The sequence below is a fragment of the Mustela nigripes genome, chromosome 14, assembly GCF_022355385.1.
Source record: "Mustela nigripes isolate SB6536 chromosome 14, MUSNIG.SB6536, whole genome shotgun sequence".
NCBI lineage: Eukaryota > Metazoa > Chordata > Mammalia > Carnivora > Mustelidae > Mustela > Mustela nigripes.
In genome coordinates, this window is record NC_081570.1 from 5184799 (window position 1) to 5199101 (window position 14303).

At 43.6% G+C, this 14303-nt stretch overlaps 1 protein-coding gene across 3 annotated transcripts in view; it reads right to left on the reverse strand.

Moving 5' to 3' along the window:
- Nucleotides 1-9768: 9768 nt before the first annotated feature.
- TNFRSF9 (TNF receptor superfamily member 9) overlaps nucleotides 9769-14303 on the reverse strand; it is a 20620-nt gene continuing 16085 nt past the window's right edge. For all 3 annotated transcript variants that reach the window (XM_059374769.1, XM_059374770.1, XM_059374768.1), the window contains exon 8: nucleotides 9769-11296. In XM_059374769.1, coding sequence (XP_059230752.1) covers nucleotides 11208-11296 — 89 coding nt within the window. In that variant the 3' untranslated portion in view covers nucleotides 9769-11207. The remainder of the gene's footprint in view (nucleotides 11297-14303) is intronic.

Genomic DNA, 14303 nt, shown 5'->3' on the forward strand with positions numbered 1-14303 from the left:
ACCAACTTCTATAAATTATGACAGAAATGTTGTGATTGAGATATTTGTATAATCTGGAAGGGTTTTTCTCTTTTAATTTTTTATTAAGTGCTCATTCAATTCCACTAATGTTAGTTATATTTAATTATGAATTCCAGTGTACCAGATACTGAGTCAACAATTCTGTACATTCCTCAGTACTCGTCAGGACAAGTGCCTCTTTAACCCCAGCCCTTACCGCACCCATCCCCCCTTCCCTCCCTCTGGGGACCCTCAGTGTGTTCTCTGTAGTTAAGTGTCTTCTTGGTTTGTCTCTCTCTCTATCTCTTTTTCCCTTTGCTCATTTGTTCGGTTTCTTAAATTCCACATATGAGTGAAATCATGCGGTACTTGTCTTTCTCTGACTTATTTCGCTTAGCGTCATCCCCAAGAGCTCCATCCATGTTGTTGCAAATGGCAAGAATTCATTCTTTCTATGCCTGAGTAATATTCCACTGTGTGTGTGTGTGTGTGTGTGACATCTTTATCCATTCATTGGTAGATGGACACAGGGGTTGGTTGTTTCCATAGTTTGGCTATTATAAATAATGTCACTATAAACATGGGGCGCATGTATCCCTTTGAGTGAGTGTTTCTGTATTCTTTGGGTGAATAATCAATAGCACAATTACTGGTTTGTAGGGTAGTTCTAATTTTAACTTTCTGAGGAATCTCCATACTGTTTAAATCTGGAAGATTTTTAAACTTCCTAACTGTGTACCAACTCTAACTAACTCGTACATGGATTATATGGGGCAAATTGAAGATCCCGGGTCGGTGAGCATTTACTGCACGAGGATATCCATAGAGAACGTCATATGATAAGAGCATAAACGCAAGAGTCAATCTGTTTAAAACCTTAATCAAACACACCTTCCTAGGTCAGTTACAGTTCAAATAGAAATGTCTCGATTCTCACACCACTGCTGTTTTCTTTAGCTCAGGTAATCAAGAATTTACTAACTCTCTCGGAGGAAACTGCTGGTAATTGTCTAGAATTACCAAAATTTTAGCCAAGGCCGATAAATCTATTTTCTCCTTGTAGTGTTCCTTAAGGTAAAATGTAAGGTTTCCCCCCACTTCTGTTTTATTTTATTTTTTTTTTAAGATTTTATTTGCTTATTTGTTTATTGAGAGAGAGAGCATGAGCAGGGGGAGGAACAGAGGGAGAGGGAGAGAGAGAGGGAGATGGAGAATCCCAAGCAGACCCTCTGCTGAGCTCAAAGAGCCCTATGCAGGGCTTGATCTCACAACCCTGAGAACATGACCTGAGCCAAAATCAAGTCCGAGATGCTTAACTGGTTGAGCCACCGAAGCACCCCTCCCCCACTGTTTTAAAGGAGACAAGCAATATTGTTAGGAAGCACTTATTAAGCACATACTGTATACTACATAGGAATCGAGGGTTCAGAGATGAGTAAACCACAGTTCGTGCTCTCAAGAGGTTTACAGCGAGGTAAGAAAGACCGATGGACGGACACAGGGCAATATGCCGGGTGCGGGAGGCACGGGATGGGGTGACATAGGAGGCCCAGGGAAGAACCCAGGCGGGAGAGGGGGCTGTACAGAGGGAGGTCAGACTCACAGAAAGAGGCTGCTTTGGCAGATGTTGAAGGAAGAGCGGGATTTTGTCAGGCAGATAAGAGCATTTCAAACAGAAGGAAAAGCCGTCAAACCCAGAGTCATGGAACAGCATGGTGTGTGCAGAGAAGCGGCGATTCCATGGAAGGCGGGCTCCGTGCTGGCTAGGATGCTGAACTGGGATTTTGAACATGACCTTGGGGATGCTGGAAAGTCCTTGATCAAGGGTAGGCAGCACAGTGACGTAGTCACATTTGTTCAGTTGGAGGCATGCCTGAAGGTGTAAATTGGTTTGATGGTGAGGGGACCCAGGGGACCGCCAGACTCCTTGCCAGGGAGGGAGCTTGGCTGGAGGCCTCCTGGAGCGAGCAAGAGAATGTTGGAGGAGGGGCAGGTTCAAGGGATTATACAGTGAATTCAGCTTTGAAATCCACCACACTCTTTTGTGTGGATTAGAGGTTTTATCCACTGCCTCTGTCCAGCCAGCCCTCTTCTGTGTGTCCATATGCATCTACGTACGTACGCAGGTTTCCATCTGTCTGTCCAGTTTGCAGTCTCCAGTTTTATCTGATGGTTCCATCCTTTAATGATCTTTGTCTGAACGAATTATTGCATTATGGGCTGCAAAATGGTGGCGTTGCTGTTGTTTTCTGACATCTCAATTTCCCTCCTGAACTGGGGTATTTGGTTGCTCCGAAATATGGTGGAAATGGGACAGGCGCACTAAGTGTTGGATTCCCTTTCTTTGATGGGGACCAGAACATTTTCATTCAACACTCAGATGATCCTAGGAAAAACTTAGACAAGATGAAAAGGTATTTTTTTTCTTCTCTTGTTATAAAACTGACGAGAACATGCCCTGATCCACATCCCAGCATCATACGCGGAGGACAGATGCTTCCTCCGTCACACAAGCCATGTGAGCAAATGGTGGCTTTATTGTTTTTTAAATGTGTAAGTATTTCTTAATTATCTATAAAAGTTATTTGTCCAGTAAAAAAAATCATAGTTAGAAAACTAAGGCGGGGCGCCTGGGTGGCTCAGTGGGTTAAAGCCTCTGCCTTCGGCCCAGGTCATGATCTCAGGGTCCTGGGATCGAGCCCCGCATCGGGCTCTCTGCTCGGCAGGGAGCCTGCTTCCCTCTCTCTCTCTCTGCCTGCCTCTCTGCCTACTTGTGATTTCTCTCTGTCAAATAAATAAATAAAAATCTTTAAAATAAAAAAAAAAAAAAAGAAAATTAAGGCTAGGGCCTTAAGATGCGGCTTATCTAAGCACAAGTACATTCCACTTACGATCCTGGGGTCTGTTTGGATGCCAGTCCCTGGGAGCATGGCCCCAAGGCCTGGATGGGCAGAGGAATGAGCTGGAGCTTCCAAGAAAGAAAGGAAAATGTCTGGCCGGGGAGGAGGGCATGAGGAGAAGGCCCCCAAAGTGGGAGCAGACAAGTTCTTAGCTGCCATCTGTTTTTCTTGAGTTTTTATTCAATGTAATATGTCGGGGGGTGGGGGGAGGCGTGTTCTGCCAAGCTGGATGGTTTTTAGAAATGCTCCTGAGCACTCAAGGAGGAGAGAATCAAACCCAAGAACACAAGAGTATGAGTGCCTATGTGGCCAGATCGCTTGAGTTACCCTCTGGCCATCTCTGACTCTTGTCTGAATTCAGTCATGCTCTCTTCCACGTGTTTGCTATACTTTTACTGAAGCCCTACTATGTGCCGGGCTCTGTGCGGGGCATGGGGGGACACAGTAGTCAACAGCAGCTTGTCTCTGCTTCATGATTTCTGCTTCATAATTTAAAAAATTATTTATTTTTTTCAAATTGAGGTAGGATAGACACAATGTAAAATTCACCATTGTAACCATTTTTTAAAAGATTTTATTTACTTATTTATTTGACACAGAGAGAGCACAAGTAGGGGGAGCAGCAGGCAGAGGGAGAGGGAGAAGCAGGCTCCCGGCTGAGCAGAGAGCCCAATATGGGGTTCAATCTCAGGACCCCGGGATCATGACCAGAACCAAAGGCAGATGCTTAACCCACTGAGCCGTCCAGGCGCCCCTACTGTAACCATTTTTAAGTGCGTAAGTTATAAGCACGAAGCACATTCGCCTTGTGCATCTCCCACCACCATGAGCCCCCATCAGTTTTCTCATCTTGCAAAACTGAAACTCTGTCCCTGGGAAACACTAATGCCCCACTTCCCAGAAGAGGCTGCTTTGTAGTGCATGGCCACTATCATCACCCCACGTGTTTATTTTCATTAACTTGTCTTCAGAAAGATTGAATAAGGGATTAAGATTACTCTTATAGTAAGTACACAATTCCTGTACAGAATTGGAACATGGAGTCCTTTTGCTATGCTCTTGCCAGCATCTTCAACCTCCTTGTCCCTCTGACCTTCTGTTGCTCCCTCCTGGAAAACCTCAACCTGAGGGCAGTTTGTCCCACCTCTTCTGAGCCATGGCAGGAAACTGCCCGCAGTGTATCTGCCCACACCCCTGCAGGGTGAGGGCTCTCCTGGGTCCTGGTAGGAATCCAAGCCTCCAATGAAACAGGTCCCATTCTCCCATCCTCCAGCCTCCCCTGAACCCTCCACACCAGCGGAGGACTCGGAACCTCCTAGCAGGCACCCCTTTTGTTACCCTCCATCAAGATCAGGAAACTATGAGCCTTTGCATTCATCTGGCCCCATCCTCCTATGAAACTGGAATCTTCCATCCTCCCTGTTCCCTAAGTTCTGGGCCATCCTCTGGGTCACCAGGCACCGACTGCTGCAACCTTCATTCTAGACTCTCTCAAACATTTGCATCTCACCTTATTCCAGTCTCTCCAGTTACAAGAGAACACAAGAAGGTGCCTGGGTGCCTTGGTTGGTTAAGCATCAGACTCTTGATCTCAGGTGAGGTCCTGATCTTAGAGTTGTGAGTTCAAGACCTACACTGGGCTCCATGCTTGGCATGGAGCCTACTGAGAGAGAGAGAGAATAGGTGAGAAGGAGGGGGGAAGATGGCAGCACAGTAGGAAGACCCTAAGCTTGCCTCATCCCACAGACACAACTAGATAACCATCAAATCTTCCTTAATACCCCAGAAATCAACCTGAAGACTGGCAGAACGAACTCCACAACGGAAGGGAGAGAAGAAGCCACATTGAAGAAGGCAGGAAGTGCAGAGATGTGGTTTGGGGGACAAACAGATCTTGGGTACTGTGGAGAGGGAGGAGCCCTGGTCATGGAGAAGAATGTGAGAGAGGAGCATATAGGGCAGTGCACAAGAACGTTGCCCCAAAGCCACTGGCTTGGAAAATGAGAGGGGCTGAATTTTGTGAGTTCCTACAACCAGCAAGGCTTAAAGCCTGGAGTTCTAAACGTCAGTGGGCTTGGTGTGGATAGAGCCCAGTGCTCCAGGAGAGAAGCCAGACAAATAAACTTGGAGCATATAGCATGGAAATACCCATCTGAAGATCTTCTCAGAGTATATCCCTGGGAGGCAGCCTTAAGGGAGACACTTCTTTGGGAACAAAGGAACCGGCTGGCATCATTTCCCCCCCGCCCCCAGCAAAAACACAGAACCGGTCTTCAGGAAGCAGGCAGCTCAGACACTGGCTACCTAGCTTGCTTACACCAGTTATCACCCCTGCCCCCCACTCTGGTGGAATTGCGCATCTCAATCACACTTACCTCCGTCCTAGCAAAGAAGGCTTCTTCTCCAGAAAACCAGCACAAACCCCTGCCCACACCACATCTTCTGACCAGAGAGTTCTACAGGGTCTCAGTTCTGGTGGAGGTGGTTGTCAGGTCTCATTTCACAAGCAGAGCAGACCACATCTAGTATGATGTGATGTTCCACCCAAGATTGCAGGCAGCCCCCAGGTCTCGCACCATCTCCTTTCTTTCACCGTCTGACTCTTGAAAAGTGAGTGCATTTGCTCTCACTCCCCATTCCTCTCTCAGCCCCAGGGCTTGGCTTTCATGGTTAACACTCTCTTGAAGGCCTTCTGGGAAGGTTGACTGTTTGTTACTAAACCTAAGGTATATTTTATTGTCACCTCCTGGTCTCTTGGTGACCTTTGGCCACCCTGAGGCTTCTCTCATCTACTGGATTCTGGAAGCCTTGCCCTGGCCTCTGCGAGACCACTTTCCTCCATCCCTCTTTCCCACCTCCAACATGGCCCTGTGCGGTAAACGCCCCCAGGGTCCGTGCTGACACTGAACCAACTCCTTCCTCTTCCAGCATCTCCTTCAGGGCTTTGGCTCTGCGTACACCCCAGAAACCAGGTTTCATGCCCCACCCCAACAGTCTCACCCCGACTCCTGTAGGAGCCCCTTCCTCTGGCTTGGAGTCCAGTCTTGCCTCTCATTAATTCATTTTCCTGACTGTAATCAGGGAGACCTTTCCCAAGAGCATATCTGATCAAATCCCTTGCCTTGTTCCAAAGTCAGTGTCCACAGTTTAACATCCAAGCTTCCCAACGTTGCCTATAAAATCTGGGTATGTGGTCGCTGCTGGCCCTGAAGCTTCTTTCATTAGCCCTCAGTTCCCAGGCCCCGCCCTCCCTCCCCTTGGCTTGGACCCTTTGCTTCTTCTGGGAAACACAGTGGGAGTAGATAACCCCTCCTCGCCCCACCCCAGCCCTGCACGGAAGCCTTCCCTCCACCCCTTCTCCAGTGGGCCTCCCATCACACAGAGCCCCAGGTCCATCCCATCACAACAGCTGCCTCCCTACCAGGCTGGGAGACTCTTTCCAACTACTTTCACAATGGTATTCGTGGCATACAGTAGGTCTCGGTGACACTATGGCTCTTTTCGGGTTGTACCAGTCAGTCCCCTGGACTCAAAGTCCTCAGATGGGCAGCGAGTCCTTTATCTCTGTGCCCTCGCATGGTGCCAGGTACAGAGCACTGGAGGGATGCTAGTTTGGTGGAGGGGTCATCTGTATTTCAGAGCCAACACCAACCTCTCCAATGAATATGTGAGAAACATATTTGAAAGGTTTCAATGACAATTCATTTGAAATACAGCTATCAGAATCTATATTGATAAAAAAAAATAGCCTTCATTTTTATGTAACTAAAATGTTGGGAGCAAGAAAAGCCAAACTCTTAATCTTTCACATACCCAGGCACTAAAGTCTGTTTCCATGGTTTACAAAGAATGGCATGTTATTTCATGATTAAGCCTTTATGATTTGATGTTGCCATAGTAATATGAAGTTTTTTTAATAAGCTTTTTTTCTAAGATATTCTTTTTTTCTGTGAAAATAATAGCTTTGGGTTTTACTTTAGAGCCCTTTTTAAAAAATGTCAGTAATGACCAGTTTCCCCACCCCAACACACACAGACCTCATTTAACTCACCCGAGCTGAGGTCCATGGGTACTTCTCACCCACAAATGGAAAGCTCTGCTCTGCACAGAAGAAAGAAACCCATTCTAGCAGCCATGTGCCCCTCATATCAAAAGTTACCATCAGAATGATACCTTCCACCAGACAAGAAAATAAAAATTTGTTTCAGAAGTAACCTAAGCTTGCCTTTAAGCATTTAGAAAACTGTTTCCAATTTGTACATCCCAAAATATGCTCACTTATTTTTGTAAAAACTCATGTCTATAAAACTTATCAGATTCCTAAATTAATCCCTAAAAGGGATCATATTATTGTGTCTTGATTTTTTTCTTTGTCATCTGTCACTTAGGGGGAAAATGACTCATACCCCAAGTCCCTGTGTTTTTCCCTTTTAAGTTTCATACATTATACCAAAATATACTATGACAAAGTATTGTACAGTCTATGTAATAAACACAGAATAAACTGGACTTTCTATGGTTCTAATCTGGGACAGATGAGTTATCAAGGGTGACCCGAGATGGTAGAGCATGACCAATCCCTTTGTGTATGTGGGTAATGGACCACAGAGAATTTTACACCAAATGTCCAAAGCTGCAGGGAAATCCATGTTGGAATCTATACCCCAGCCTTGTTCTTGGTGGCACTGGAAATCCACAAGATCCCAAGAGTAATGAAGGTACTTTATTTAAATTAAAACAAATTTTTTTCTGAGCACATTTGGTCTATGAAGTAATTACTTCAAATTACACCAAATCATTAAAAAAAAATTGCATCCTTTAAAGAAGGGAGGAAAACAGAAATACCTATTATTACATTAGATTTCTTTCAGGCAGTAATTTTCTTGGATTGTGGCTGAAGTTCAGATCCAAGTCAAAGATGATAGAACCATGGGCTGACTCATCAACAAATTACTCTTTTCTCCCCCAGAAAAATCATTTGGTAAAAGTCAACATGTATTTGTGATTTTAAAATATCCTCTTCACAAACCAGGAGCAGAAGGGAACTTAACCTGATCAATTGTGTTTTTTTTAAATTCCTGAAAGTATCCCCGATCCATAAGATGGAAAAGATCATCACATTGTACTGCAAGACCCAGCACGGAGTCAAGCAGAAAAGACATAAAAGACAAAGGATCAGAAAAGGAAGAAACTGGGGCACTTAGGTAGCTCAGTCATTAAGCGTCTGTCTTTGGCTCAGGTCATGATCCCAGAGTCCTGGGGATTGAGCCCCGCATACAGGTTCCCTGCTAGGCGGGAAGCCTGCTCCTCCCTCTCCTACTCCTCATGCTGTGTTCCCTCTCTTGCTGTGTGTGTGTCTCTCTCTCTGTCAGAAAAATAAATAAAATCTTTAAAAAAGAAGGAAGGAAGGAATAAAGGGAAAAAAGGAAGAAACTATTTTTATAGCAAGTAATATGATTGTCTGAACAGAAAACCCAAAAGAATCTACATATGTAGTATCAGAAATAATAAGAAAGCTGAGCAAGGAGACTGGCTATAAACTAATATAAACAAATCAACTACATCTTTATACTCTGGCAACAAACAAAACCACCTAAAAATCAAACAGCAGCACCTAGTTGGCTCAATCGGTAGAGCAAACAACTCTTGATCTCAAGGTTGTGCGTTCAAGCCCCATGTTGGGCACGGAGCCCCCTTTAAAAAAATAAAAATAATAATAAATAAAATTATAAAATAAGAAGCCAACACAAAGCAAGCTACCTAGAAATAAATCTAATAAATGATATACAGAGTTTCTGCCCAGAAAAACTTTATGAAACTTTGTGCGATGTTAAATTAAATACTTGTCCTACCAGGTATCGAGAGCTTTTATAAACCTTCTGTGACAAAGACAGTGTGGTATTTGCATGGGGACAGACCCCTTGACCGATGGAACAGAACAGAGAGCCCAGGAACAGATGCGAGGACATGTGGAAACGGTGTAGGACAGAGGCGGCGGTGCAGATCCAAGGGAAAAAGATGGACCATGGAATGAAGGGCATCAGGTCACAGAACTCATAGTTGGACTATGACCTCAACAACAAATGCAGGAGACAGTTCTTGATAGATTAGACTTAAATAGACAAAACTCCCAGAATAAAAGGTGAGAAAGTATCTTTAGGGTACTGGGGCAGGGAGGGGCTTCTTTAATCAGGAGTCCAAAAAATGTTAACTATATAAGAAATGAGCTGTACATTTGACCAAATTAAGGTAAGAATTTTTTTGCTTATTACTCAAAAGACTGAAAAAGCCACAATGCAAAAGAGAAAAAGGTTACAAACAAAGCAGACATTTGTAATATATACAAGTGACCCAAAATTATTATCTAGATTATGTGAAGAACTATGACCCAATAAGAAAAAGACAACCATGGTTTTTAAAATTCCACAGGACACACACACATAGGAGCATTCATATCAACATTGTCTATAATTGCAAAAAAACCCAGAAACAACTCAAATGTCCTTTGGTTCAGGATGGATCGATAAATTATGGTGTATTTGTGGGAGACTTGAGTGGCTCAGTGGGTTAAGCCTCTGCCTTTGGCTCAGGTCATGATCCCAGGGTCCTGGGATCGAGCCCCACATCAGGCTCTCTGCTCAGCAGGGAGCCTGCTTCCCCTTCTCTCTCTGCCTGCTTCTCTGCCTACTTGTGATCTCTCTCTGTCAAATAAATAAATAAAACTTTTTAAAAAATTATGATATATTTATAAAATCATACGATCATCAAAAAGAACGCATTCTAGTTATATACAATAACATGAATGAGTCTTTATAAATAGAATTTTGAGAGACTAAAGCAAGTTACATGCAGCATAATACCATTTTTATAAAGCTCAAAAACAAGCAAAACTAAATAACATAGTTTTGGGGTACTTAAATATATGAGCAATGATTTTTTTTTTTTTTTTTTAAAGCAAGGGAATGGATTGAAGGGACATTCCTGAGGAAGGTGCTTGGGGGCCAGGTAGGGATGTAGGCAGATGAGGGAGGAAAGCAACACACAGATGGATGCTCTGACCTTGACTCTGACCCTATGAAAGGTCAGATGTTAAACATTTTAGACTTCCTGGGCCTTACAGTCTCTTATCTCTACTCAACTCTGCTGTTGTAATGCAAAAGCGACCTGAGTGTGGCTGTGCGTTCTAATAAAACTTTATTTATGTACTCTGAAATTTTAATTTACATACTTTTTCATGTCATGAGATATTAGTCTTCTTTTGATTTGTTTTTTACTATTTAAACATGTAAAAATCATTTTTAGCTCATAAGCCATACAGAGACCCATGACTGCTCAAATTCGGCCTGTGGGAGTTTGATGTACCAGATATTATTTTTAATGTTCTTAAGAATTAAAAACACATAAGCCAAATCTCAAAACTGGGCAAAACGGATGAAGAGGATTAAGAGACACAAACTTCTAATTATAAAATAAATAATTCAGAGAGATGAAAAGTACAGCATCAGGAATATGGTCAGTAATACTGTAATAATGTCGTACGGTGACAGATGGGGACAGTACTTACTGTGGCAAGCTCTGAGTAATGTGCAGAATTGTGGAGCCACTATGTTGTACAATAGAAACTGATATAATGTGGTTTTTCAATTACACTTTGGTTATAAATAAAAAAAACTTTAAACAACAATAAAGAACCAAAACATAAGCTCTGGTTCAGAGAGGAGCAGTACCAAGCAGGAGATATGAAGATGGAGGTGACCACAAAATGTGCAAAAACATTGGAACTCTTTCCAAAACTCTTCCTCAACTTTTGAACTATTTTTCCCTTGACCTCAAATCTGGGCACTGTCAAAATATCCCCCCTCACATCAGTAGAGCTCGTTGTGCTGAATATCTAAACCAATGGAAAATTTGGTTGGGGGTATTTCTTGCATCTTATGGCTTTTTGTCATTTGTTCTATTAGCACTCAAAAAAATGGAATTGATTTTAGACTGTCATTTTAGCTAGACCATTGGCCTACATGATGTAATTTTAAGCATACTTCTCTTTGGATTTCAAAAACAAACTAGTGAAGCCTATTAAGCATTATCTAGAAAATGCCCCTTTCCCACCAACTCTGTCCCATACATGTGCTAAAAGGGGGTACATTTTTAAAGGCCAATCCACTAACATTTTGAGGAAACTTAGGGGTAATCCTGAGTCTTATCTAGGATGGTGTCTTCAGTTTAGAAAGATATGATGGTGGAATCAATCATGTTTGTCCTGTGATTCTTCTCAAGACAGGCCCAGTGGAGGTTTGGATTTCTGATTTACAGCTCACATTCTCCTTCTTCTTCTTCTGGAAATCGGCAACTACAGGCATCTTCCTCTTGGGCAGTTTGTACTGGTCTCATAAATGCTGAAAAGTAATTTAAAAGCAACTTATCTTTTGCTGTTTGTTTTAACCATTTTACATCTATTTTCTGACATCACAGTCACAGGACATCTCTAAGTTGCAACCATGCTCAACTCTAATTTGAGCAAGTTTATCAATAAGAGACATGATAGCAAGTAGGAACTTTTCCCCAGGATTATTTACAATTTCTTCTTACCATGTACTCTTACTTGTCTGCGATTTTCTTTATTTTCTACGATGCCCAATCTTGAGCATGAATCACTATAGCACAAAATTAGTCATATCCCAAACATAACCATAGTTTCAATTCAGCAGTATGGATTTTAATCTTGAGGGTTACTCACATTACACACTAGACAGTTTCTTTTGAGTGAAATGCTTACGGCACCAAGATATTAAAGATACTCCCACTACTTCCATCTATCGACAATTAAAGAACTGATTTGTGTGTTGGCTTCCTGGTTCCTTTCACATGTTAGTATGAAGTATTTGTGTTACTGTTGAACAATCTTTCATCTTTTTTAGAAATTATTTATTTATTTGTGAAAGAAAGTGGGGGAGAGAGAGAGTGTGTGTGTATGTGTGTGCGTGCGTGTGCAAGTGGGGCTGGGGGCAAGAGCAGAGGGAGAGGGATGAGCAAACTCTGTGCTGAGTGTGGAACCCAGTGCGGTCTCAATCTCAGGGCTCTGAGATCATGACCTAAACTGAAATTAAGAGTCGGATGCTTAACTGACTGAGCCACCCAGCCCCAAGCAACTGCTCATTTTAAATAGATTTTTTTTTATAGCCCAACAAAGCAAAAGGGCCTGCCTCAATATTACATGCTTCTTACTGTAAACAAAATAATCAAGGAGAGTAATATTACAAGAAGGCAACATGACTCCTTCATGAGAAGAACAACTCACAACTATTCAAGAAGAAGAGACCCTGGCAGAATCCTAGAACATGGGGATGAGGGCTGCAGCAGCCCCACCTCAGCACTACAGAGACCAAGACAGACTGTATTAGGAAGTTAAGAGAAGCAGTTACCATTGACCACATTGCCCCTCATGCAGGCCAGTGCATCACCACACAGAGAGGTCTCCCTGAGCCTCTGGCTCCTCCAGTGGGAAAAGAGAACTCAAAGGGAACACCAGCTTCTCCCAGCATGGGGGGTCCCTTACGGGAGCACCCAATCTGATCTCACACCACAGGAAAGGTAGGGGAATATATAGGGTCCAACCACTAGGAATCTGACCGTGGTGAAGGGAGAGGAGCTTGCAGCAACCAGCACACAGATCTTGGCAGACTGAGAACATACTTGCAGTGTCCAAGGAGCAATCTCAACCAGAATCTTTGTTTATCTTCAGAGCCAAGTTGAGGGCTCACCCTGACCAGGGAAGTTGATGGTGTGCAAATCTGCCTGCCTCAGACCCTCAAACAAGGAGTTTTGTCCACCATAGCTCCTGGTTTGCCCAATTCCAGGCAAGGAGCTGAATCACAACACCACCTACTGTGTAGAATGTCTTCCAGCCCTGTCTCACCAGAAGGACTGGTGACAATTCCTGGAAGCCCAAATTCAATACCTGGTGAAAATATCTTTCAGGAATGAAGGAGAAATCAAGACATTCTCAGATGAAAACTTAAGAGAATTTGTCACCAGAAGGCCCACCCTAAAAGGATGGCTAAAGGAAAGTCTCTAAATAGAAGAGAAATGATAAAAGAAGGAATCTTGGATCATCAAAAAAGAATAAAGAGAAAAGGAATGAACAAATATATGGGTAGATACAATAAACTTTCCTTCCCTTGAGTTTTCCAAATTATGTTTGACAGTTGAAGCAAAAATTGTAACAGTGTCTAATATGGTTCTCAAAGTATGTAGTGGTAATATTTAAGATAAGCATATTATAAATTGGAGGAGGTTAAAAGGATGCAAAAGGAGGTAATGTTTTTATACTTTACTCAAAGTATTAAAATGTTTATACTAGTAGATGGATAAATTGTGTATAATAACTAGAGCATCCACTACAAGATTTATACAAAGAGATACACTCAAAAAAACTATAGGCAAATCCAAGAGGATTTCTAAAAAAATGTTCAGGTAATCCCAGGAATGCAGAGAAATGAAAAACAGAGAAAGCAAACAGAAAACAAAAAATAAAATGGGGGAGGAGTCAAGATGGCGGAGAAGTAGCAGGTTGAGACTACTTCAGCTAGCAGGAGATCAGCTAGATAGCTTATCTAAAGATTGCAAACACCTGCAAATCCATCGGCAGATTGAAGAGAAGAAGAACAGCAATTCTGGAAACAGAAAAACAACCACTTTCTGAAAGGTAGGACCGGCGGAGAAGTGAATCCAAAGCGACGGGAAGATAGACCCCAGGGGGAGGAGCCGGCTCCCGGCAAGCTGCGGAGCAACGGAACACAAAATCAGGACTTTTAAAAGACTGTTCCGCTGAGGGACATCGCTCCAGAGGCTAAACCGGAGCGAAGCCCACGCAAGGTCAGCGTGGCCTCAGGTCCCGCAGGGTCACAGAAGGATGGGGGGTGTCTGAGTGTTGCAGAGCTTGCGGGTATTGGAACGGGAAAGCCGGCTACAGAGACAGAGCCAACAGTAAGCTCGCAGCTCGGTGTTACCTTGAACCAGCCACAGGCTCGGTGAGCTCGGAGCGCGGCCCGAGGTCAGGCAGACAGGAGTAACTGGGCGCTGTTCTCTGAGGGCGCACTGAGGAGTGGGGCCCCGGGCTCTCGGCTCCTCCGGGCCGGAGACCAGGAGGCCGCCATTTGTATTCCCATCCTCCGGAACTCTACGGAAAGTGCTCAGGGAACAAAAACTCCTGAAAGCAAACCCGAGCGAATTATTCAGCCTGGCCCCTGGTAAGGGCGATGCAATTCTGCCTGGGGCAAAGACACTTGAGAATCACTACACCAGGCCCCTCCCCCAGAAGATCAACAAGAAATCCAGCCAAGACCAAGTTCACCTACCAAGGAGTGCGGTTTCAATACCAAGGAGAGCAGCAGAATTCCAGAT